The 23,523-nt window shown below is 68.4% G+C and overlaps 2 protein-coding genes across 4 annotated transcripts; one reads left to right on the top strand and one right to left on the bottom strand.

Annotated features, from left to right (window-relative positions):
• Nucleotides 1-4,088: 4,088 nt before the first annotated feature.
• Nucleotides 4,089-8,030, bottom strand: GTSF1 (gametocyte specific factor 1). Of its 3 annotated transcripts, none has more exons than XM_038164315.1 (5): nt 6,973-8,030; nt 5,794-5,920; nt 4,969-5,118; nt 4,701-4,782; nt 4,089-4,390 (listed from the first exon to the last, which is right to left on the bottom strand). In XM_038164315.1, exons 1-5 carry the CDS (start codon nt 7,063-7,065, stop codon nt 4,189-4,191), a joined length of 654 nt encoding a protein of 217 aa, XP_038020243.1. In that variant the 5' UTR covers nt 7,066-8,030; the 3' UTR covers nt 4,089-4,188. The 3 variants fall into 3 exon arrangements, with proteins under 3 accessions (XP_038020243.1, XP_038020244.1, XP_038020245.1); XM_038164316.1 differs by having other exon boundaries at nt 4,969-5,049; XM_038164317.1 differs by lacking the exon at nt 4,701-4,782 and having other exon boundaries at nt 4,295-4,390; nt 4,969-5,049.
• A 1,109-nt stretch (nt 8,031-9,139) lies between these two features.
• Nucleotides 9,140-22,740, top strand: NCKAP1L (NCK associated protein 1 like). The gene is made up of 31 exons (XM_038164214.1): nt 9,140-9,314; nt 10,007-10,117; nt 10,491-10,583; nt 10,691-10,747; nt 10,824-10,966; nt 11,337-11,427; nt 11,505-11,642; nt 12,044-12,092; nt 12,486-12,639; nt 13,119-13,175; nt 13,703-13,799; nt 14,307-14,416; nt 14,973-15,105; nt 15,185-15,266; nt 15,485-15,543; nt 16,113-16,258; nt 16,914-17,046; nt 17,123-17,242; nt 17,769-17,908; nt 18,148-18,279; nt 18,376-18,594; nt 18,965-19,095; nt 19,179-19,276; nt 19,669-19,756; nt 19,886-19,968; nt 20,288-20,368; nt 20,443-20,536; nt 20,619-20,735; nt 21,250-21,359; nt 21,474-21,563; nt 22,182-22,740. Exons 1-31 carry the CDS (start codon nt 9,213-9,215, stop codon nt 22,302-22,304), a joined length of 3,381 nt encoding a protein of 1,126 aa, XP_038020142.1. The 5' UTR covers nt 9,140-9,212; the 3' UTR covers nt 22,305-22,740.
• The last annotated feature ends 783 nt before the right edge of the window (nt 22,741-23,523 follow it).

The following is a 23,523-nucleotide window of genomic DNA, read 5'->3' as shown; positions in this document are numbered from 1 at the left end:
CCCCGTGTCCCTAAATCCCCAAATTCCCCAATCCCCAAATCCTCAAATCCCTGAATCCCCAAATTCCTGAATCAAATTCCCCAAATTCCCCGACCCCCCCAAATTCCCAAATCCCTGTGTCCCTAAATCCCTAAACCCCCAAACCCCCAAATTCCCGACCCCCAAACCCCCGTGTCCCACTCCTGCCCCCGCGTCCCCTCCTGCTCTGCCCCCCCATTGTCCCCCCACCCCAGGGTCACCCCACGGGTGCTGTCCCCCCCCGTGACCCCACCCCAGGGACATCCCCAGACCCCCCCTGCCCCCCCGGCGGTGTCCCCATTGTCCCCTATTGTCCCCCAGCGCCCCCAGCCCCATTTTAGGGGGGGACACCCGCAGCCCCCACCCCGGAGGTGTCCCCAGCGCTCCCCCCTCCCCGCCGTGGGGACCCCCCCGCGCCCCCCCCGGTCCCGGCGCGCCCCTGAGTCACCGGGGGGGGCCCCGGGGGGGCCGGGCTGAGTCACGGCCGCGCCAGCCCCGTATATAGCCCGGCCGCCGCGGGGCCGCGCCCCCCCGCGCCCCCCCCGGGCCGCGCCTGGGGGCTCCCGGGGCGCCGCGACCCCCCCGGGGCGGCCCGGTGCCGCAGCGTCCCCCCGTGTCCCCCCGGTGTCCCCCGGTGTCCCCCGGTGTCCCCGGGGCGGGGGGCGCGGGGGGGTCGGGGCTGGCCGGGAGCCCGGGCGGGCGCGGGGGGGGCGCGGGGGGGCCCCGGCACCGGCGCTTCCCAAAAAGGCGCTGGAGGGCCCGGGAGCGGGGCCAGCCCGGGGGGGACACAGAGGGGACACCGGGGGGACACGGGAGCGGGGCCAGGCCCGGGGGGGACACCCGGGGGGGACAGGGGGACACCGAGGGGGACACGGGAGGGCCCGGGAGCGGGGCCAGCCCGGGGGGGACACAGAGGGGACACCGGGAGGGCCCGGGAGCGGGGCCAGCCCGGGGGGGACACGGGGGGACAGGAGGGGACACCGGGGGGACACGGGAGGGCCCGGGAGCGGGGCCAGCCCGGGGGGGACACGGGGGGACAGGAGGGGACACCGGGGGGACACGGGAGGGCCCGGGAGCGGGGCCAGCCCGGGGGGGACACGGAGGGGACACCGGGGGGACACGGGAGCGGGGCCAGCCCGGGGGGGACACGGGGGGACACAGAGGGGACACCGGGGGGGACACCGGGGGGACACGGGAGCGGGGCCAGCCCGGGGGGGACACGGGGGACACAGAGGGGGACACCGGGGGGACACGGGAGGGCCCGGGAGCGGGGCCAGCCCGGGGGGGACACGGGGGGACAGGAGGGGACACCGGGGGAACACGGGAGGGCGCGGAGGGGGGGTGTGAGTGTGAGGGGACACGGGGGGACAGGAGGGGACACCGGGGGAACACGGGGAGGCGCGGAGGAGGACACGGGGGGGGGGGGGTGTGAGTGTGGCTGGACGTTCTGGGGACACTTGGGGACAGGGACACGGGACCGCATGGCTGTCCCCGTGTCCCCATGTCCCCAAGTCTCCAAATCTCTGTGTCCCCATGTCCCTGTGTCCCCATGTCCTTGTGTCCCCCTGTTCCTGTGTCCCCACGTCCCCAAATCCTCCTTTGGGGTCCCCCCTCTTGTGTCCCTCCCCACTGCCCCCTTTGGGGTCCCCCCGCCATCCAAGGGGGCGTTTTTGGGGCCAAATCCAGGATTTTCCTGCTGGGGCAGCGGGAGGGGATTTGGGGGCGCTCCCCCCCTCGCTTTTTTGGGGTGAAATGTTGAGTTTCGGGGTGTTCCCTGCTTCCCCCACAAATTCCTGCCTCGGGCCTCTTTTTGGGGGGTCTCAGCAGCCCCAAAATCCAGGAGAATCCATCGAAACCCCAAAAATCCCCCCAAAATCCAGGAGGATCCATCGAAACCCCCCCCCCAAAATCCAGGAGAATCCCCCCCCAAAATCCAGGAGGATCCATCGAAACCCCAAAAATCCCCCCAAAATCCAGGAGGATCCATCGAAACCCCCAAAAATCCCCCCCAAAATCCAGGAGGATCCATCGAAACCCCCAAAAATCCCCGCAAAGGTCCCAGGGGCAGAATTCCCTCGGGGATTTGGGGACAACAAAGGTGACAAGGGGGAGGTGGCAGCGACTCGGGGTGGCACCGGAACATTCCAGCGCCTCCCTGCCCAGGGAATTCCCGACCCGGGCGAGAGGGGAAAGAAAAATATCCATTAAAAAATGGGTGGAAAAGCGGGAGCCGCCTGTTTGTTCCCAGGCCGGGACGGCGATCCCAGAGTTTCCAGCCCCCGCCCCGATCCACCCTGGCAGGAAAATCCCGGGCCAGGCCCGGGCCAGGCGGGGAGAGGGGACAGAGCTGGTGAAAGCTGGGAAAAATTGGGAAAAGATGGGGGGAAAAATGGGGAAAAATAGGGAAAAATGGGGAAAAAATGGGGAAAAAATGGGGGGAAAATGGGGGAAAATAGGGAAAAATAGGGGAAAAATAGGGAAAAATTGGGGGAAAAAAAATAGGGAAAAATGGGGGGAAATATGGGAAAATAGGGGGGAAAATGGGAAAAATAGGGAAAAATAGGGAAAAATAGGGGGGAAATGGGGAAAAATGGGGGGAAAATAGGGAAAAATAGGGGGAAATGGGAAGAATTGGGAGGAAATAGGAAAAAATAGGGAAAATTTGGAAAAAGTTGGGAAAAGTTGGTAAAAAATTGGGAAAATACGAGAAAAATTGGGAAAAAATGGGGGGATATGGGGAAAATCCCTGCTGGATGTGGGTGGGGTTTTGGGGGGATCCCGCTCGGGGTGCGGGGTGGGATTTGGGATGGGGTGAGCGGATAAATCCCGCTGGGAGCGCCCTGGTGGAGCCGGGGGGGGCGGAAAATTCCCCCCAAAAAAGAGGATTTTGAACGGGATTTCGGGGAAAAGCAGCGGGAGGGACGGGCCCGCGGCAGATGCTGGGATCGGGGGCGGGGGTGGAAATCCCGATCCCGATCCCGCCCCGCAGCTGCGATCCCGGAATTCCCACAATTCCAGAACATTCCAGGCCCCCCCCCGCCCCCCGAGCCGGGCGAACCCCTGGGAAGGGGGGAAGGAGAAAAAGGAGAAAAGGGAGAAAAAGGAGAAAAAAGGAGCAAAAGGAGATTTTTGTCCCCAAAAGGCGGGCGGGACGCGCGGGGTGGCGGCAGCGGAGGCGGCGGTGACACAGAAATTCCCATTTCCACTTTTTCCGCCCCAAATCCGGCGGCTCCGAGCGGAGCTCGGCTCCCGGGGGGGGGCGGGGGGGGTGAAAGGAGGAGGAATTTGGGGGGGGGGTGGGGATCCCCCCCCTCCTGGGGGTCCCGGGGGGTCTCGGGGTGGGGAGGGGACGCTCTGTGACAATTTTTGGGAAGGATTTCCAGGGTGGAGGGGGGGGGGTCAAGATGGGGCTCCCCCTTGTCCCCCCCTTGTCCCCCACCCAGGGTCGGGACCCCCCCGTTGTCGCCCCCCAGGGTGGGGACCCCCCTGTTGTCGCCCCCCCAGGGTCGGGACCCCCCTGTTGTCGCCCCCCCAGGGTGGGGACCCCTGTCCCAGTACCCCGAGCACGAGGGGGGGGGGGGGGGACCTTGCGCAAGATGCCCCAAAATTGCCCCCCCCGAGCCCAAAATTCCTCCCGGGAGCGCCGGATCGGGGGAAAGGGACACGGGGAGGGGACAGGACAGGACAGGACAGGACAGGACAGGACAGCGACACGGGGGGACAGGACAGGGGGTGACAGGGACATAGGGGGTGCGACAGGGACACGTCCAGGGGGGTGGCAGGGGGACACCAGAAGGTGACAGGGGCACATCGAAGGGGTGGGGACAGGACACGGGGGTGACCGGGACACGGGGGTAGGGACAGGGACACAGCGAGGGGGGTGGCAGCGGGACACCGGGGGGGTGACAGGGACACGTCGAGGGGAGTGGCAGGGGGACACCGGAGGGGTGACAGGGACACAGCGAGGGGGGTGGCAGGGCGACACCGGAGGGGTGACAGGGACCCTGCGAGGGGACACGAGCAGCCCGCGGTGACCAGCGCGGGGGGGACACCCGCCGGTCAGGGGGGGCTCCCCGCATTTCCCCACACGGCGGTGGCACTGTCCCCACCCGCAGCGTCGCCTGTCGCCGCCCAGCGCCCCGGGGACAGCGGCGGCTCTCGGAGCGGTTTTTATTTCCGGGAATATTTGACAGCCGGGGGGACCCCCGGGACCCCCCGGGCCGCGCCCGCCGACACCGGCCGGGGCCGCGCTGTCCCCGAGCGGGGCCCGGCTGTCCCCGAGCGCGGCCCGGCTGTCCCCAAGCGTGGCGCTGCTGTCGCCGGCCGCGGCTTCCTCAGTGGCAGCCCCTCCGGGGGGGCGGCGGGGTCGGCGCTGGGGGACAGACGGGGGGGGGGGGGGGGTCAGTTCAGGTGTCCTGGGGACAGGTGAGTGTGGCACTTGGGGACACACAGGCACAGCTGTGACACCTGGGGACACTCGCACCCCTGAGTGTGACACCTGGGGACACTCGCACCCCCGAGTGTGGCACCTGGGGACACTCCCACCCCCGAGTGTGGCACCTGGGGACACTCGCACACCCGAGTGTGACACCTGGGGACACTCGCACCCCTGAGTGTGGCACCTGGGGACACTCGCAGCCCTGGGCGGCCCCGGCGGTGCCAGCCCTGTCCCCAGGTCCTACCTGTGGCAGGGGACAGGCAGGTCCCCCTTGGTGACCTGGAGGATGAACGGGAGCGGCTCCTCCAGCTCCAGCTCGCTCTGCTCTGCGCGGGGGACACCGTGGGGACACCATGGGGACACCGTGGGGACACCGTGGCGACACCGTGGGGACAGGATGGGAACACCATTGGGACACGGTATCAGCCCGTGGGGACGCCGGGGGCTCTGGGGACACCGTGGGGGACACGCTGGGGACACGGGGGGCTCTGGGGACACCGCGGGACCCTCACCTGCGTCCCAGTCCTCCTGGCACGGGGGGGGCTGCCAGGCCTGGGGGGGTCCCCCGGCTGTCTGGAGCGTGTCCTCGGGGACTGCGGGGACACAGGGGACAGCGGTGAGGGGACACACCTGGGCACACCTGGGGACAGCAGGGGACACACCTGGGGGGACACAGGGGACAGCGGTGAGGGGACACACCTGGGGACAGCAGGGGACACACCTGGGCACACCTGGGGACACACCTGGGTACATCAAGGCACACCTGGGGGCACACCTGGGGGCACACCTGGGCACACCTGGGGCACAGCTGGGGGCACACCTGGGGCACACCTGGGGCACAGCTGGGGGCACACCTGGGGCACACCGGGGCACACCTGGGGACACACCTGGGGACACACCTGGGGGCACACCTGGGCACACCTGGGGGCACACCTGGGCACACCTGGGGCACACCTGGGGGCACACCTGGGGCACACCCGGGGGCACACCCGGGGGCACACCTGGGCACACCTGGGGGCACACCTGGGGGCACACCTGGGGACACACCTGGGGGCACACCTGGGCACACCGGGGCACACCTGGGGGCACACCTGGGGGCACACCTGGGGACACACCTGGGGGCACACCTGGGCACACCTGGGCACACACCTGGGGGCACACCTGGGCACACCGGGGCACACCTGGGGGCACACCTGGGGGCACACCTGGGCACACACCTGGGGGCACACCTGGGGCACATCCGGGGGCACACCTGGGGACACACCTGGGGCACACCCTGGGGGCACACCTGGGCACACCTGGGCACACCTGGGGCACAGCTGGGGCCCAGCGCGTACCTGGGGGCAGCTCGAGCGGCAGTTTGTCGGGGCACGAGGTGACGTGGGCGCGCAGGAGCGCGCGCGGGACGCGGTGGCGCGCGTTGAAGGGACACGTGGCCAAGGTGCGCGACACCTGCGGGTTGTTCTGGGGACAGGGACACGGGGGGGGGGGGGGGGCTGAACGGGGACACCGAGCCCCTTCCCGCACCCCAAACCTGAGCCCGCGCGGAGCCCGGACCCCCCCGGACCCCAGACCCAATTCCAATTCCTGCAGAGCCCAGACCCTCCCAGATCCCGGACCCCCCCAGATCCCGACTCCAGACCCCAATTCCCGCGGACCCCAGACCCGCACGGCCTCCCCCCGCAGGTCCTGGACCCCAAAACCGACCCCTCACAGGTCCCGCTGTCCCCCCGCTGTCCCGCTGTCCTCGCTGTCCCGCTGTCCCGGTGTCCCCGCTGTCCCCCCCCGCCGTTCGCAGTGTCCCCGCTGTCCCCGCTGTCCCCGCTGTCCCGGTGTCCCCGCTGTCCCGGTGTCCCCGGTGTCCCGCTGTCCCCGCTGTCCCCGCTGTCCCCTCTGTCCCCGCTGTCCCGGTGTCCCGCTGTCCCCGCTATCCCTTTGTCCCCGCTGTCCCGGTGTCCCGCTGTCCCCGCTATCCCTTTGTCCCCGCTGTCCCGGTGTCCCGCTGTCCCCGCTATCCCCGTTGTCCCCGCTGTCCCCGCTGTCCCCGGTGTCCCCGCTGTCCCGTTGTCCCCGCTGTCCCCGCTGTCCCGTTGTCCCCGCTGTCCCCGCTGTCCCCGGTGTCCCGCTGTCCCCGCTGTCCCCCCGCTGTCCCGGTGTCCCCGGTGTCCCGCTGTCCCGGTGTCCCCGCTGTCCCCCCGGTGTCCCGCTGTCCCGCTGTCCCCGCTGTCCCCGCTGTCCCCCCGCTGTCCCGCTGTCCCCGCTGTCCCCCCGGTGTCCCGGTGTCCCCGCTGTCCCCCCGGTGTCCCGCTGTCCCCGCTGTCCCCCCGGTGTCCCGCTGTCCCGCTGTCCCCGCTGTCCCCGCTGTCCCCGCTGTCCCCCCGCTGTCCCGGTGTCCCCGGTGTCCCGTTGTCCCCGCTGTCCCGCTGTCCCCGCTGTCCCGTTGTCCCCGCTGTCCCGTTGTCCCCGCTGTCCCCGCTGTCCCCCCGCTGTCCCGGTGTCCCGCTGTCCCCGCGCACCTGCTGGCAGCGCACCAGGTGGTAGGGCAGGCGGGACACGCGCACCTGGTGGCTCCGGTCGTACGGGCACTGCACGAGCGCGTCCGGCTCCATGCGGGCCCCGAGCGGCCCCGCGGGACCGGCCGCGGTTCGGTACCGCCCGGCACCGTTCGGTACCGCCGGGGACCGTTCGGAACCGGTTATGTCCTACCGGGCACGGTTCGGTCCCGGTTCGGTTTCACCGGCCGCAGTTTGGTCCCAGCGGTCCCGGTTCGGTCCCGGTTCTGTCCCGGTTCTGTCCCACCGGCTCCGGTTCGGTCCCAGCAGGGTTGGTTCTGTCCCGGTCCGGTCTCACCGGTGCCGGTTCGGTCCCAGCAGGGTTGGTTTTGTCCCGGTTCGGTCCCAGCAGGGTTGGTTCTGTCCCGGTCCGGTCTCACCGGTGCCGGTTCGGTCCCAGCAGGGTTGGTTCTGTCCCGGTTCGGTCCCAGCAGGGTTGGTTCTGTCCCGGTCCGGTCTCACCGGCGCCGGTTCGGTCCCAGCAGGGTTGGTTCTGTCCCGGTCCGGTCTCACCGGCCCCGGTTCGGTCCCAGCAGGGTTGGTTCTGTCCCGGTCCGGTCTCACCGGCCCCGGTTCGGTCCCAGCAGGGTTGGTTCTGTCCCGGTTCGGTCCCAGCAGGGTTGGTTCTGTCCCGGTCCGGTCTCACCGGCGCCGGTTCGGTCCCAGCAGGGTTGGTTCTGTCCCGGTCCGGTCTCACCGGCCCCGGTTCGGTCCCAGCAGGGTTGGTTCTGTCCCGGTCCGGTCTCACCGGCCCCGGTTCGGTCCCAGCAGGGTTGGTTCTGTCCCGGTTCGGTCCCAGCAGGGTTGGTTCTGTCCCGGTCCGGTCTCACCAGTGCCGGTTCTGCTTTACGGCAGCGTCGCCGTTACCACGGCAACGGGCGCTGCTTCCGGGTCCTCCGGGCCGCTGGGGGGCGCCGCGGCGCCGTCTCCATGGTGACGCCTGGAACGAGCCACAAAATCAATTAGGAATTTATTAAAAATTAAAAGTTTCATTCCTAAAATAATTAAAAATTAACTAAAAATTCCTGATTAAAAGTCTTTCATGTACAAGAGCCTGGCTGGGTCCAAACCCAAGCTGGACCCAAAATGGTCACAAAATGGACTAAAAAAGTTTATATTTTTGCGTTTTCACACTTTTATAAGTTTGGGTTCATTTGCGTATTGGGGTTAATTGTCTAATTACAACTTTTGGGTTATGAAGTTCCCTCCTCCCGGGCGATTTTGCCAATTTGCCGTTGTTCACAATTTTTGGGGTTGAGGCTGTTGCGGCGCCCTTGGATTTCGGGATGGAAAGGATTGTTTTGGCTAACTAAAAGAAATGAAAAGTTAAAAATTAAGGCATCGGTGGCAACAGGGGAAAAATTGGGGTCAACGGGCCCAAATTGGGGTCAAACAGGCCCAAATTGGGGTGAAACAGGGCCAAACTGGGGTCAAACAGGCTCAAACTGGGGTCAAACGGGCCCAAATTGGGGTTTTATAGGCCCGGGTTGGGCCCTATGGGACCAAACTGGGGTAAAATGGGCCTAGACTGGGGTAAAATTGGACAAGATTGGGGTAAATGGGATCTGATTGGGGTAAAGGGACCCTGATTGGGGTAAATGGGCCCAGATTGGGGTAAAGGGACCCTGATTGGGGTAAATGGGCCCAGACTGGGGTAAAATGGGCCCAGACTGGGGTTAAACAGGCTCAGATTGGGGTAAATGGGCCCAGATTGGGGTAAATGGGCCCAGACTGGGGTTAAACAGGCTCAGATTGGGGTAAATGGGCCCAGATTGGGGTAAATGGGCCCAGACTGGGGTCCCCTGCTCGGGGGTAAATGAGACCCGTTTGGGGATGAGTGGGACCCAAGAGGGGGCAAACGGGAGTGAGTTTGGGTTCCGTGGGCCCAAATTGGTTCCGCGTGGGGCCGTGACCCCAGTACAGGGCCTGGACACCGACACAGGGCTGTGACACCGACACAGGGCCCGGGCCGGGGCCGTCAGAGCCCCCGACGGAGCTGACGGTGGCATCGGCCACCGCCGGTGTCCCCCATCGGCCTTGTCCCCACCCGCGCCGCTCCCCGCGGTGTCACGGGGCGGTGGCGGCGCCGTCACGTGCTCCCCGCGGCCCCGGCGCCTCCGGGCCCAGCCCAGGAAGGGGAAGTTGGGGTTTGGGGCCTTTTGGGGACTCTGGGGGTGCCACCGAGGTGCCGCCGAGCTGCCACCATGTCCCTGCCCTCGGTGTACGGGGACAAGCTGGCCGAGAAGCTGACGCTGCTCAACGAGCGGGGCCGGGGGGTCCTCGTGCGCGTCTACAACCTGAAAAAGGTCTGGGGAGGGTCCTGGGGGGCACCCTGGGGACACCCGGGGGGTCCCCAAAGCCCCCCGGCCATGGGGAGCAGCCGAGGGGATCGGGGGAGACGGAGACGGGGGGATTTGGGGAGGGGGGACAGCCCAGGAGGGGTTTTAGGGGGGCTTGGGGGGTCCTGGTTAGGGAGGAGCTTGGACAGGGGGGTCTGGGGGGTCCCAGCCTTGAGGGGGAATTTGGGGGGGTCTGAGGAAGGAGGGGGGGTCTGAGTTTTGGGGGGATTTTTGGGGGGTCCCAACCCTAAGGAGGAATTTGGAGGGTTCCAACCCAGGGAAGGTTGGGGTGGGGCGGGGTTTTGGGGGGGTCCCAGCCAGGGGGAGGGGTTTGGGGGGATCTGAAGCAGGGGGAGTCTCAGTTTTGGGGTTTTTTGGGGGGACTCCCAGCCCAGGGAGGGGTTTTTGGGGGATCTGAGGGGTGGGGTCTCAGTTTTGGGGGGGTTTTTTGGGGGGGGTCTCAGGCCGGCAGGGTTTTTGGGAGATCTGAGGGGTGGGGTCTCAGTTTGGGGGGGTTTTTGGGGTGTCCCAGCCCGAGGAGGGGTTTGGGGGGGATCTGATTGGGAGGGTTTCAGTTTTGGGGTTTTTTTGGGGTGTCCCAGCCCCCAGAGAGGTTTCTGGGGTCGTTTCGGGGGGTTGTGACGTGGGGGGTCCCCCAGACGTGCTCGGACCCCCGCACGCGGCCGCCCTTCCTCGGGGACAAGGCCATGGAGGCCTCGGTCAAGTTCATCCAGAAGAAATTCCCACACCTGGACGTGCGGAGCAGCACCGTGAGCTGCTGTCCCCGTGTCCCCGCTGTCCCCACTGTCCCCGTGTCCCCACTGTCCCTGTGTCTCCGTGTCCCCACATCCCTGCTGTCCCTGTGTCCCCGCTGTCCCCGCTGTCCCCAGCCCCTGGTCCCCACCCCTATGTCCCCCCCCCCCCCCGTGGGATGTGCCACCCCACCCTGCGTGTCCCCTCTGTCACTCATCCCCGGATGTCCCCTTTTCTCACCCCCCCCCGTCACCCGCGTGCCACCCACGCCGCTGTCCCCGTGCCACCCACGCCGCTGTCCCCGTGTCCCCACTGTCCCCATGTCCCCACTGTCCCCGTGTCCCTGCTGTCCCCGTGCCACCCACGCCGCTGTCCCCGTGTCCCCTGCAGCAGCACCTGGGCCCGGTGCACAGGGACAGAGGGGACATCGTGCGGGCGCTGGCGCCGTTCTACCAAACCTTCCTGGACGTCCTGGAGTTCCGGGTGAGCCCCGAGGGGACAGAGGGGACAGGGGGACGCGGTGACGCAGGGTCGGTCCCTCGGAGCCGGGGCCGCGGCGGTGACACGCAGCGCTGTCCCCTTGTCCCCAGGACCACGTGTACGAGCTGCTCAACACCATCGACGCCAGCCAGTGCTTCTTCGACATCGTGAGTGCCGCCCCCGGCCGCCGCCCCGCGCTGTCCCCGCTGTCGCCGCGGCCTCACGCTGTCCCCTCCCCGCCAGCACATCAACTACGACTTCACCAAGGGCTACCTGGACCTGGTTGTCACCTACGTGTCGCTGGTGCTGCTGCTGGCGCGCGCCGAGGAGCGGCGGCTGCTGCTGGGGCTCTACCACTGCGCGCACGAGATGAGCCACGGCGCCAGGTGCCACCCTGCTGTCCCCAGGGCCACCCTGCTGTCCCCAGGGCCACCCCTGCTGTCCCCAGGGCCGTGTCCCCACCCCTGCTGTCCCCAGCGCTGTGTCTGTGGGGTTGTCCCCAAGGCTGTGGCCTCGCTGGAGTCATCCTGGTGTTGGCCCCAGTGTGTCCCCAGTGTGTCCCCAATGCCGGGGCCAGCCCTGGTGCCATTCCCAATATGTCCCCAATGCCGGGGCCAGCCCCAGGGTTTGTCCCCAGTGTGTCCCCAACGCTGCGCCCCTGCTGGAACCGGCCCCGGGGCTGTCCCCAACGTGTCCCCAATGCCAGAACCGGCCCCGGGGCTGTCCCCAACGTGTCCCCACGCCGTGTCCCCACAGCGAGCCCGGCTTCGCCCGCCTGGCGCAGATGGTGCTGGAGTACGAGCACCCCCTGAAGAAGCTGCCCGAGGAGTTCGGGCCCCACACCAAGGTGGGTCGGGGGTCCCGGTCCCCGGCGGGGTCACCCCTCCGGCCGGGCCGGTGTCCCCAGCGTGGCGCTGTCCCCAGGCCGTGGGCGGCGCGCTGCTGTCCCTGCGGGCCCCGTTCGCGCGGCGCTGCCGGGACGCGGAGCTGTGGCGGCAGGAGCAGCTCCTGAGCCTGCTGGGACCCGCGGGGGACATGCTGAGCCCGGCCACCTGCGACAGCGTGAGTGACACCTGTGGGGACATGGGGACATGGGGACAGGCTGAGCCCGGCCACCTGCGACAGCGTGAGTGGCACCTGTGGGGACACGGGGACACGGGGACATGGGGACAGGCTGAGCCCGGCCACCTGCGACAGCGTGAGTGACACCTGTGGGGACACGGGGACACGGGGACATGGGGACAGGCTGAGCCCTGCCACCTGCGACAGCGTGAGTGACACCTGTGGGGACACGGGGACACGGGGACACGGGGACATGGGGACAGGCTGAGCCTGGCCACCTGCGACAGCATGAGTGACACGGGGACAGGGGTATGGTGGCACAGGGACAGGGGTGTGGTGACACAGGGACATGGGCACTAGGGGCTCAGGGGACAGTGATGTGGTGGCACTGCTGTCCCCAGATGGCCTGTGAGTACCTGTCCCTGGAGGTGATGGAGCGCTGGATCATCTGTGAGTGCTGGCACTGCCCACGTGTCCCCAACCCCTCCTGGGCAGTGTCCCCAAGCCCTGGTGCCCATTCTGGGGTCCCTGGTGTCCCTGACCCGCTGTCCCCCCCCCGAGTGGGGTTCCTGGGGTCCCTGACACTGAGCTGTCCCCATTCTGGGGTCCCTGACGCGCTGTCCCCCCCAGTGGGGTCCCTGCCATGGGCCTGTCCCCATTCTGGGGTCCCTGACACTGAGCTGTCCCCATTCTGGGGTCCCTGACGCGCTGTCCCCCCCAGTGGGGTCCCTGCCATGGGCCTGTCCCCATTCTGGGGTCCCTGACACTGAGCTGTCCCCATTCTGGGGTCCCTGAAGCGGGGCTGTCCCCATTCTGGGGTCCCTGACGCGCTGTCCCCCCCAGTGGGGTTCCTGGTGTGCCCGGGCGCCCTGGCTGCCCCCCCGTGCCAGGAGCTGTGGCGCCAGGCCCTGCGCGGGTCCCTCTTTGTCACCCTGGTGCGCGACGAGGCCATCGCGGTGCACAAGGTCACCGAGGAGCTGCTGGGGGGGCTCAAGGGGTGAGAGGGGACACCGCGGGTGGCACTGCCTGGGGGGGGGTGTGGCACTGTCTGGGGGGGATGGGGACATGGCGGGTGGCACTGCCCGGGGGGGTGGCACTGCCTGGGGGGACAGGGACGCCGCGGGTGGCACTGCCCGGGGGGGGAGAGGATGGAGACACTGCGGGTGGCACTGGCGGGGGGGGGAGGGGGACACCGCGGGTGGCACTGCCCGGGGTGGGGGATGGTGGCACTGCCCAGGGGACATGGCGGGTGGCACTGCTCAGAGGCAGGGTGGTCAGGACGAGGACACCGCGGGTGGCACTGCCCGGGGTGGGGGTGGCACAGCTGCTGCCAGGGGCTGGGGGCGTCGCTGGGGACTCGGAGGGTGCCAGGGTGGGGCTGGGGGCTGTTCAGGGCCCTTTGGGGGTGCCAGGGGGGTGCCCGGGGGGCTGCGGGGGTGGCACGGGGCGGTGCCAGGCCCAGGTGTCCCTCGCCAGGTACGGGAAGCGCGTGGCCGATGTCAAGGAGTGCCGGGAGCACGCGGCGGCGCACAGGTCCGGGGGGCTGGGGGGGCCGGGGGGGGTCCCGCGGGGTTTGGGGTGCCCGGGGGGGTCCCGGGGGCTTTGGGAGGTCCCAGAGCACCCCAAAACCGGGCGGGTCCCGGGGGGTCTCTCCCCCTGTTCCGCACTGCCCCCTTTGCCACACGCGCTGTCCCCTGGGGGTGCCCGGGGGGGCTCTGGGTGACCCTGGCCGCGACCCCCCCTTGTCCCCCATCCTGACCCCCCTTGTCCCCCATCCTGACCCCCCAAATCCCCTCAACCCATGCCCGTGGGGCCCCCCTGGTTCCTACCCCCTCCCCCTGTCCCCCCTGTCCCCCCCTGTCCCCTCAGAGTCCCCCCGACCCCCGGAGACCCCCGGGGCCCCCCCAAACCTCCGGTTCCCCCAGCCCGGCGCTGCCCCAGGGCCACCCCGATTCCTTCGGGGGGTCGTGCCCCCTCCCCCTGCCCTCTCCGTCCCCCCCCACCGTGTCCCCCCGACCCCGGGGACCCCCCGGGCCCCCCCAAACCTCCGGTTCCCTCAGCCCGGCGCTGCACCGGGGCCGCCGCTCCTTCCTGCGCGGCGCCGTGCGGGAGCTGGCGGCGCTGCTGGAGGATCAGCCCGGGCTGCTGGGACCCAAGGTGGGGCCGGGGGGCTTTGGGGGGGCTTTGGAGGGGCTTTGGGGGGATTTTGGGGGGATTTTGAGAGATTTGGAGGGGGATTTGGGGAGATTTTGGGGGGATTTGGGGGAAATTTGGGGAGATTTTGGGAGACTCGGGAGGATTTGGGAGATTTTGGGGAGATTTGGGGGAAATCTGGGGAGATTTTGGGAGACTTAGGGGGGAATTCGGGAAATTTTGGGGGGATTTTGAGAGATTTGGGGGGGATTTGGGAGATTTTGGGGGGATTTGGGGGAAATCTGGGGAGATTTTGGGAGACTCAGGGGGGAATTCAAGAGATTTTGGGGGGATTTTGAGAGATTTGGGGGGGATTTGGGAGATTTAGGCAGGATTTTGAGGGGCATTGAGAGATTTTGGGGGATTTCGGGGGGGTTTGAGAGATTTAGAGGGGATTTGGGGGAGATTTTGGGGGGATTCTGGGAGGATTTGGGAGATTTTGGGGGGTCCCGACCCCCTGTCCCCCCCCAGGCCCTGCTGGTGTTCGTGGCGCTGTCGCTGTGTCGCGACGAGGTGAGCTGGCTGTCGCGACACGCCGAGCACGTGACCAAGAGCAAGAACCCCGAGGACTTCAGCGACAGGTGGGGACAGGGAGGGGACAGGGGGGGGACAGGAGGGGACAGGGGGGGGACAGGAGGGGACAGGGAGGGGACGGGGGGGACGGGGGGGGACAGAGAGGGGGCAGGGAGGGGACACTCGCGGGGACCTCCCGGGTTTGGGGGTTTCGGGGGTTTTTGGGGCTGCTCGGGGGGCACTTGGGGGGGCTCGGGGGGTCCTTGTGGGGCTCTGAGGATGTTCAGAGGTTTTGGGGGAGTTCGGGAGTTTCGGGGGGGTTTGGGGGGCACTGGGGGGGTTCAGGAATTTCGGGGTGACTCCCGGGGGCACTGGGGGGGGTTCAGGAATTTCGGGGTGACTCCCGGGGGCACTGGGGGGGTTGCAGGAGATTCGAGGGTGTTCGGAGGGCATTGGGGGGGTTCGGGGGGGGGGGGCTCTAGGGTGGTGACGTTCAGAGGTTTTGGGGGAATTCGGCAGTTTGGGGGGGCACTGGGGGGGTTCAGGAATTTCGGGGTGACCCGAGGGGTCGCTGCTGCATGCCGGGGGGGTTTCGGGGGGTCTCTGACCGCCCCCCCGGCGCAGCCGCGTGGCGGAGCTGCTGTTCCTGCTGGAGCAGCTGCGGGCTCTGGTGCGGCGGCACCTGCGGCTCCTGCGCCGCTACCACCGGCACTACCTGGCCCGCTTCGACGCCCTCGTGCTCAGCGACGTCATCCAGGTACCTCCGGGGGGGTGGCCCTGTCCCCCGAGCCTCCTGCGGGCCCTCGCTGTGCCCTGAGCCCGCCCTGTCCCCGCAGAACCTCTCGGTGTGTCCCGAGGAGGAGTCCGTCATCCTCTCGTCCTTCGTCAGCTCGCTCTCGGCTCTCTCGGCCAAGGAAGGTGCGGGTTTGTCCCCTCCCGGCCCGGAGTGTCACCTCCGAGCCCGGGATGTCCCCCCCGAGCCCGGGATGTCACCTCTCAGCCCAAAATGTCCCCTCACCGTGTCCCCGCTGTCCCGGGGACAATCCCGGGCACCCCGAAGGGTGGCGGCTCCAGGGGGTCCCCTGAGGTGGCACTGCCACCCCCAGCCCTGTCCCCGTGTCCCTCTGTCCCCGCAGTTGATGATCAGGAGCAGTTTGACTTCACCGCGCTGCGCCTGGACTGGTTCCGGCTCCAGGTGGTGGCAGTGTCCCTGTCCCTGTCCCTGTCCCTGTCCCTGTCCCTGTCCCTGTCCCTGTCCCCATCCCTGTCCTGTCCCTGTCCCTGTGCCAATCCTATCCCTCCCCTGTCCCTGCTGTTCCCAAAATTGTCCCCCTGTCCCCAGTTCCTGTCCCCATCGCTGTCCCCATGTCCCCTGACCCTGTCCCTGTCCCCGCTGTCCCCCTGGCTGTCCCCCTGGCTGTCCCCATGGGTGTCCCCATGGCTGTCCCCATGTCCCCTGTCCCCATGGCTGTCCCCCTGGCTGTCCCCATGGCTGTCCCCTGTCCCCCTGGCTGTCCCCATGGCTGTCCCCATGGCTGTCCCCATGTCCCCTGTCCCCATGGCTGTCCCCCTGGCTGTCCCCATGTCCCCTGTCCCCATGGCTGTCCCCATGTCCCCTGTCCCCATGTCCCCTGTCCCCATGGCTGTCCCCATGGCTGTCCCCAGGCTGTCCCCATGTCCCCTGTCCCCATGGCTGTCCCATGGCTGTCCCCCAGGCTGTCCCCATGTCCCCTGTCCCCATGGCTGTCCCCCGGCTGTCCCCAGGCCTACACCAGTGTGGCCAAGGCGGCGCTGCCGCTGAGCTCCAACGGGGACGTTGGCCGCGCCATGAGCCTGGTGGTGTTCCACACGCGCCTGCTGGACCGGCCCGAGGAGCTGCTGGACGAGACCTCGGACCTGTCCCACCTCTGGTGAGCCCCGGCCCTGCCCCTGCACCCCCTGTACCCCCCTTTCCACCCCTGTACCCCCCTTTCCACCCCTGCACCCCCTGTACCCCCCTTTCCACCCCCATACCCCCTTTTCCCACTTCCTATCTCATTTTTGCCCTTTTCCCACCCCTGTAACATCTTTTCCCACCCCGTACCCCTTTTCCCTTTCCCTGTCACCCCCATCCCTGTCCCTTCACCCCGCTGTCCTGTCCCTGTCCCGTCTTCTCCCTGTCCCCGTCCCCATCCCTGTCCCCTCCTGTCCCGCAGTTTCCACCCGCAGCCCCTGGAGCGGATGTTCTCGGTGTCCCCTGACCCCGCTGTCCCCATCCCTGTCCCCATCCCTGTCCCTGTCCCCTCCTGTCCCGCAGTTTCCACCCGCGGCCCCTGGAGCGGATGTTCTCGGTGTCCCCTGTCCCCATTGCTGTCCCCTCCTGTCCCCTCCTGTCCCGCAGTTTCCACCCGCGGCCCCTGGAGCGGATGTTCTCGGTGTCCCCTGACCCCACTGTCCCTGTCCCCTCCTGTCCCCTCCTGTCCTGCAGTTTCCACCCGCGGCCCCTGGAGCGGATGTTCTCGGTGTCCCCTGACCCCGCTGTCCTGTCCCCATCCCTGTCCCCTCCTGTCCCCTCCTGTCCCGCAGTTTCCACCCGCGGCCCCTGGAGCGGATGTTCGCGGCGACGCTGGACGAGCCGTCCATGCTGCGCTTCGCCATCGCCTTCCCCCTGCTCTGCGCCCACTTCTCGCGCTGCCCGCACCCCATGTGCCCCGAGGAGGTGGGTGACGCCCAGGGGGGGTCCTGGGGGTCCCCCAGCCCCGTGCCCGGCCCTGAGGGGTGCCGTGTCCCCCCAGTACCCGCAGCTGGAGGCGGCGGCGCTGGGGCTGTGCCACAGGTTCCTGGAGGAGCTGGCGCGGGTGGGCAGCGGCTGCGTGCTGGACGCCTGCGCCGAGCAGCACAACCTCAGCCAGCAGGTCTGGGGGGCCCGGGGGTCTGGGGGGGTCTGGGACCTTCGGGGGGGTCTGGGACCTTCAGGGGGCTTGGGGGAGTCTGGAGGGTCTGGGACTTTTGGAAGGATTGGTGGCCCATGGGGTCTCCAGGACTTTTGGGGTCTCCAGCACTTTTGGGGGTTTCAGGGCCTTTGGGGCCTTGGTGGCCTTTGGGGGCTCCAGAACCTTTGGGGGTTCAGTGGCCTTTGGGGTCTTCGTACCCTCAGGATCCCTCTGGCTTTTGGGGTCTCCACCAGCTTGGTGACCTCTGTGGCCTTTGGGGTCTCCAGAACCTCTGGGGTCTCTGTGGCCATCGGGGTCTCTGTGGCCTCTCTGTCCCCTTGTCCCCCTCGGGGTGGGGAAGTTCCTCCATGGGGGCCAAACCTGGTGGCGCAGCCCCCGACCCAGCCCCGGGGGATGGTGGCCCGTGGTCATAGTGGCCCCGTTTGGGGTGTCCCCGTGTCCCCACGACCCTGTCCCATGTCCCCACGACCCTGTCCCCGCCCCACAGCTGCTGCCCAAGCACAGTGCGGCCACCATCAGCAGAGCCCGCGTCAAGAAAACCCCGAAGCAGCCGCCCCGCAAGGGGGACCCCCAAAGGGACAAACCGGGGACAGAGAGCCAGCGGCGGGACCGGACCCTGACCACCAAGTGAGCGTCACCCGGGGGAGGGATTGTCCCCATGGGGTCACGGTCCTGGGGACTTCGGTGCTCTCCAGAACTTCTGGGGTCTTGGTGGCCTTTGGGGGCTTCATGAGCTCACCTGAAGCTACCAGAGCTTGGGTGTGGCATGGGGACATGGTGTGATTGTCCCTTGGGACACGGATTGTCCCCGCGGGGTCACACCGTGACTGTCCCCATGGTGGGGTCACACCGTGACTGTCCCCCAGCATGGACAAGCTGCACCTGACCTTGGCCGAGCTGTCCCTGAGCCTCAACCACGTCCCCAACTTCACCGTCTTCGGGCACACGGTGACACCGGCCGAGTACCTGAGCAGCCACCTGGAGACGCGCCTGACCAGGTGGGGACACGCCGGGGACACGCCGGGGACGCGCCGGGGACGCGCGGGGCCGAGGGGACACGCGGCGCGCCCCTCACCGCCCCCGTGTCCCCGCAGGGCCATCGTGGCCATGGCCGGCTACAGCCAGGCCACGCAGGAGGTGGCCCGTCCCTCGGAGGTGCTGGCCGGGCTGGTGGCCTACATGGGGCTGGTGCAGCGGCTGGGACAGCTGGTGGCCCTGGACACGGGGCGGCTGCTGCGCGCCGTGCTGCTGCAGCAGAGCCACCCCCGCGACGCCAGCGGGCAGCCCACGCTCACCGCCATCTACACCGACTGGTCAGTGTCACCGGCGCCCGGGGACACGGCCGCGGGGGGTCAGGGTCACCGCAGGGCGTGGGGACGCGGGGACGGGGTGGTGGCAGCGGGGACATGGGCGGAATTGCCGTGGGTGACCTTGCCGTGGGTGGGACAGTGCCATGGGTGGCACAGTGCCATGGGTGGCAGTGCTGAGTGTCACACTGCCCAGGGTGACAGTGCCCAGGGTGACAGTGCCCCAGGTGACAGTGGCGTGTCCCCCAGGTACCTGGAGGCGCTGCTGCGCCAGGCCAGCACCGGGGCCGTGGGTGGCAGTGCCATAGGTGACAGTGCCCAGGGTGACGCTGCCATGGGTGACAGTGCCCCGGGTGACAGCGGCGTGTCCCCGCAGGTACCTGGAGGCGCTGCTGCGCCAGGCCAGCACCGGGGCCGTGCTCCTGTCCCCCGCGCTGCAGGCCTTCACCACGGTGCCCCGCGAGGAGCAGCCCCCGTTCAGCGCCGCCGAGTTCTCCGACGTCTCAGGTGGGCTGGGGGGCTCGGGGGGGGGCTCGGGGGGCGCCGTCACCCCCTGTCCCCCCAGGGTCCCCACCTGTCCCCTCCCGCAGAGATGAGGGCGCTGGCCGAGCTCATCGGGCCCTACGGGATGAGGTTCCTGAGCGAGAACCTGATGTGGCACGTGGGGTCCCAGGTGACCGAGCTGAAGGTACGGGCGCTGGGGACAGGGACAGGGGACAGGGGACAGGGGACAGGGGCTGGGACAAGCATCAGAGCTCTGGGGACAGGGGACAGGGCTGGCACGAGGATCAGAGCACTGGGGACAAGGGACAGGGGCTGGGGACAGGGGTCAGAGCTCTGGGGACAGGGGACGGGGCTGGCACGAGGATCAGAGCGCTGGGGACAAGGGACAGGGGCTGGGGACAGGGCTCAGAGCGCTGGGGACAGGCTGGTGCTGCTAGCCCTGTGACACAGCCAGCAGGGCCACCCCGGTGCCACTCCAACCCCGTCCCTGCCTCCCCCTTGGGCTCAGTGGGAGGGTCGGAGGTGCCAGCTCCTGCCGTGTCCCCCGGCGTCCCCAGTGTCCCCGTGTCCCCGCAGAAGCTGGTGGCAGAGAACATGGACACGCTGGTGCAGCTGCGCTGCTGCAGGGCCGAGCAGAGGCCGGCGCTGCTGCCCCGCCTGAGCTGTGAGTGGCGCGCTGGGGGTGGCACGCGGGGGGTGGCACGCGGGGGGTGGCACGCTGGGGGTGGCACGCGGGGGGTGGCACGCGGGGGGTCACACGCGTCACCCCGCTGTCCCCGGCGTGTCCCCGCAGCGGCAGAGAACGTCCTGAAGCGCATGACCATCATCGGGGAGATCCTGAGCTTCCGCGCCATGGCCCAGCAGGGCCTCCGGGAGGTGGGACCCCCGGGACCCCCCGGGACCCCCCGGGGCACCCCAGGGCGCCCCCAGTCCCCCCATTTGGATTTGTGTCCCCTATTTGGGGACACAGAACCCCCGTTTGGGGTCCCAGTCCCCCCATTTGGGGACACATGACCCCCAATCTGAGGACCTGGGACCCCCCATTTGGGGACACAGAATCCCCACATTTGGGGACTCATGACCCCCCCATTTGGGGACACAAGGCACCCCCAGTGTCCCCATTTGAGGCCCGAGACCCCCATTTGGGGACACAAGGCACCCCCAGTGTCCCCATTTGGGCCCCCTGCCCCCCCAGGTGTTCTCCCAGCACTGCCCCTTCCTGATGGGCCCCATCGAGTGCCTGGCGGACGTGGTGACCCCCGACACCGACATCCAGGTGGGGACAGGGACACCGGGGAGGGGCTGGCCGCGTGACGCCGCGCGACGCCGCGTGACACCGCGTGTCCCCAGGTCACCCTGAGCATCTTCGAGCTGGCCTCGGCCGCGGGGGTCCCGTGCGAGGTGGACCCGGCGCTGGTCACGGCCCTGGCCGGACACAGGACAGGTGCGGGGGGCTCCGGGGACGCCGCGGGTGGCGCTGCTGTCACCTGGGCGCCGCTGTCACCGCGCTGTCCCCCGCTCCGCAGAGGGCTCGTCCCCCGAGGAGGATTACAAGGTGTCCTGCCTGCTCCTGGTGTTCGTGGCCGTGTCCCTGCCCCTGCTGGCCGCTGACCCCGCGTCCCAGTACAACCCCGAGCTGGACGGTGAGGGGGCCCCGTGTCCCCATGTCCCTGTGTGCCCTCATGTCCCCATGCCCCTGTGTCCCCGTGTCCCTGTGTGTCCCCATGTCCCCTGTGTCCCTTGTCCCTTGTCCTCGTGTCCCCCTGTCCCCATGCTGGCAGTTCTCACTGTCCCATTGTCACAGCAGAGGGTTTGGGGGCACAGGGGGACCCCGGGACTGTCACCAAGGGAGGTGGCACTGTGGAGACTCTGGGTTGTCCCCAGCCCTCCTCTACATTTGAGTGTCCCCAACACTCTCCCGTGTCCCAACCCTCCTGTGTCCCCGACATTTGAGTGTCCCCAACACCCTCCCGTGTCCCCAACCCTCCAGTGTCCCCGACATTTGAGTGTCCCCAAGACCTTCCTGTGTCCCCAACCCCTTCCCATGTCCCCAACCTTCCCAGATCCCCAAACTTCCCGTGTGCCCACCTTCACTGACTCCCAACCCGTGTCCCCCGGTGTCCCCCGGTGTCCCCCGGTGTCCCCCGGTGTCCCCAGGCCACAACAACAACCTGCACTGCCTGGCCAAGGCCATCGTGCAGCTCTCGGCCGCGCTCTTCACCGTGCACAGCAAGAACATCGAGATGCACCTCAAGGAGTTCCTGCTGGTGAGCCTGGCCCTGTCCCCTCCCGGATGGCACTGTCCCCTCCTGGATGGCACTGTCCCCGCTGTCCCCGCTGTCCCCGCTGTCGCTGACTGTCGCTGTCCCCTGTGTCCCCAGCTGGCCTCCAGCAGCCTCCTGCAGCTGGCCCAGGAGCCGGACAAGGCGCGGGCGCGGAACCAGGACTCGATCGTGCTGCTGCTGCACCTGGTGGGGACAACGGGGACACCTGGGGGACAGATGACACCTGGGGGGACACCTGGGACACCTGGGACACCTGGGGGGGACACCTGGGACACCTCAGAGGGGGATCTGGGGACACTTGTGGGGGCGCTGGGGTGGCCCTGGGCAGTTTCCGATGTCCCCTGGGGGGGCTCAGGGGACCCCGGGTGGGTTCTGGGCTCGGGGTGTCCCCAGGGCCATCCCCGATGTCCCTGGCTGTGTCGTGCTGTCCCCCCGGCCGGGCTCAGGGGTGTCCCCGGCGGTCTCATCCCCCCCGGGGGTTGGTGGTGGGGGGCACCAATGGGTGCTGATGGGTGCCGATGGCTGCCGATGGGCACTGATGGGTGCCGATGGGTGCTGATGGGTGCAGATGGGTGCCGATGGGCACTGATGGGTGCCGATGGGTGCCGATGGGTGCCAATGTGTGCCGATGGGTGCCGATGGGTGCCAATGTGTGCCGATGGGTGCTGATGTGTGCCGATGGGTGCCGATGGGTGCCGATGGGTGCCGATGGGCGCCGATGGGTGCCGATGGGTGCTGATGGGTGCCAATGTGTGCCGATGGGTGCCGATGGGCGCCGATGGGTGCTGATGGGTGCCCCCAAAGATCGTGGCTGAGTCGTCCTTCCTGACGCTGGACATGCTGGAGAGCTGCTTCCCCTACGTGCTGCTGCGCAACGCCTTCCGCCAGGTGTGCCGGGGGGCTCCCGGCCAGGCCCCCCCGCACTGAGCGGGACCCCCAGACCCCGCCCGAGCCACGCCGGGACCCCCGTATTCCGCCCCGAGACCCCCGCCGGGACCCCCGTGCTCCTCCCCAAATTCCTCAACCCACCTCCCGCAAGATCCCGACCCCAAATCCCCCTCCTGTCCTCCCAGATCCCCACCCCTGTCCCCCCAGGACCCCCAAATCCCCTCCCCAAATTCCCCAAACTCACCCCGCCAGGACCCCCGGATCCCCAAATCCACCTCCTGTCCCCCCCGTCCCCCCCAAATGCCCCACCCCACCCCTTGGCGACCCCTGCGCCCCCCAACCCTCCCCTCACCACCCCCCCCCGCCCCCTCCTCACCGCTGGCTGCCCCCACCGTGTCCCCAGGTGCCCCCTGCTGTCCCCAAGTGTCCCCAAGTGTTCCCCCGCTGTCCCCCCGCTGTCACTAAAATCCTCTTTTCACCCCAAATTCACCTCTCGGCGATTATTGGGGTCCGCAGGGGCCCCCCACCCTGGGACCCCCTCCGGGGACTCTCTGGGAGTATCCTGGGGGGGTCCGGGGGGTGTCCGGGGGTGTCCGGGGGTGTCCGGGGGGGGGGGGTCAGGACGCGGCCCCCCCCGAGTTCCCATCGGAATTTCCCCTCCCCCCGCCCCGTTCGGAGCCCGCTCCATCGCGGCGGGGCCGTGCCTCAGTTTCCCCGCTCCCGCTCTCCCCCGGGGCCGTTTCCAGTCCCGTTCCCGGCTCCCCCCCCCCCGGGGTTTTTTGGCTCCCCGGTCCCGGCGCGTTCCGGTTCCCGGGCGCGCTCCGGGCAGGGGCGGCGGGGCCCCGGCGGCCGCGGCCGTTGCGATTCCGCGCACGGCGGCTGCTCCGGGATGAGTCACCGGCAGCGGCGACAGCGCCCGCCGCGCCCCCCCGAGCAGCCCCCCGTGACCGAGACCCCCCCCAAAACCCGCCGGGGGGGGTGGGGAGCGGAAAAAGCGCCCGGCAGAAATCGCGTGAAACAAAAAAAAAAAAAAACCCCAAAACCCCAAAAAAAACCCCAAAACCAAACAGAAACCCCAAAACCCGAACAAAAAACCCCAATAACCAACTAAAAAAAAAACCAACCCAAAAACCAAAGAAAAAACCCCAGAAACCAAAGAAAAAACCCCAGAAACCAAACAAAAAACCCCCAAACCGAACAAAAAAAACCCCCAAAAACCGAACACAAACCCCCAAAAACCAAAGAAAAACCCCAAAAA

Source organism: Motacilla alba, chromosome 29, assembly GCF_015832195.1.
Source record: "Motacilla alba alba isolate MOTALB_02 chromosome 29, Motacilla_alba_V1.0_pri, whole genome shotgun sequence".
In the NCBI taxonomy this organism is placed as follows: domain Eukaryota; kingdom Metazoa; phylum Chordata; class Aves; order Passeriformes; family Motacillidae; genus Motacilla; species Motacilla alba.
This window is presented reverse-complemented; position numbering and strand designations above follow the sequence as displayed.

Excerpts from the sequence above, each read along its gene's own strand:
- NCKAP1L (XM_038164214.1), top strand. The coding sequence starts at position 9,213 with ATGTCCCTGCCCTCGGTGTACGGGGACAAGCTGGCCGAGAAGCTGACG. Across the intron at positions 15,106-15,184 it reads TGCTCAGCGACGTCATCCAG|AACCTCTCGGTGTGTCCCGA; the intron begins GTACCTCCGGGG and ends CTGTCCCCGCAG. Across the intron at positions 19,096-19,178 it reads CGAGTTCTCCGACGTCTCAG|AGATGAGGGCGCTGGCCGAG; the intron begins GTGGGCTGGGGG and ends CCCCTCCCGCAG.
- GTSF1 (XM_038164315.1), bottom strand. The coding sequence starts at position 7,065 with ATGGAGCCGGACGCGCTCGTGCAGTGCCCGTACGACCGGAGCCACCAG. Across the intron at positions 5,119-5,793 it reads GCCGCTCGAGCTGCCCCCAG|GTGTGTCCCCTGCTGTCCCC; the intron begins GTACGCGCTGGG and ends GTGTCCCCCCAG. Across the intron at positions 4,783-4,968 it reads CCAGGAGGACTGGGACGCAG|AGCAGAGCGAGCTGGAGCTG; the intron begins GTGAGGGTCCCG and ends TCCCCCGCGCAG.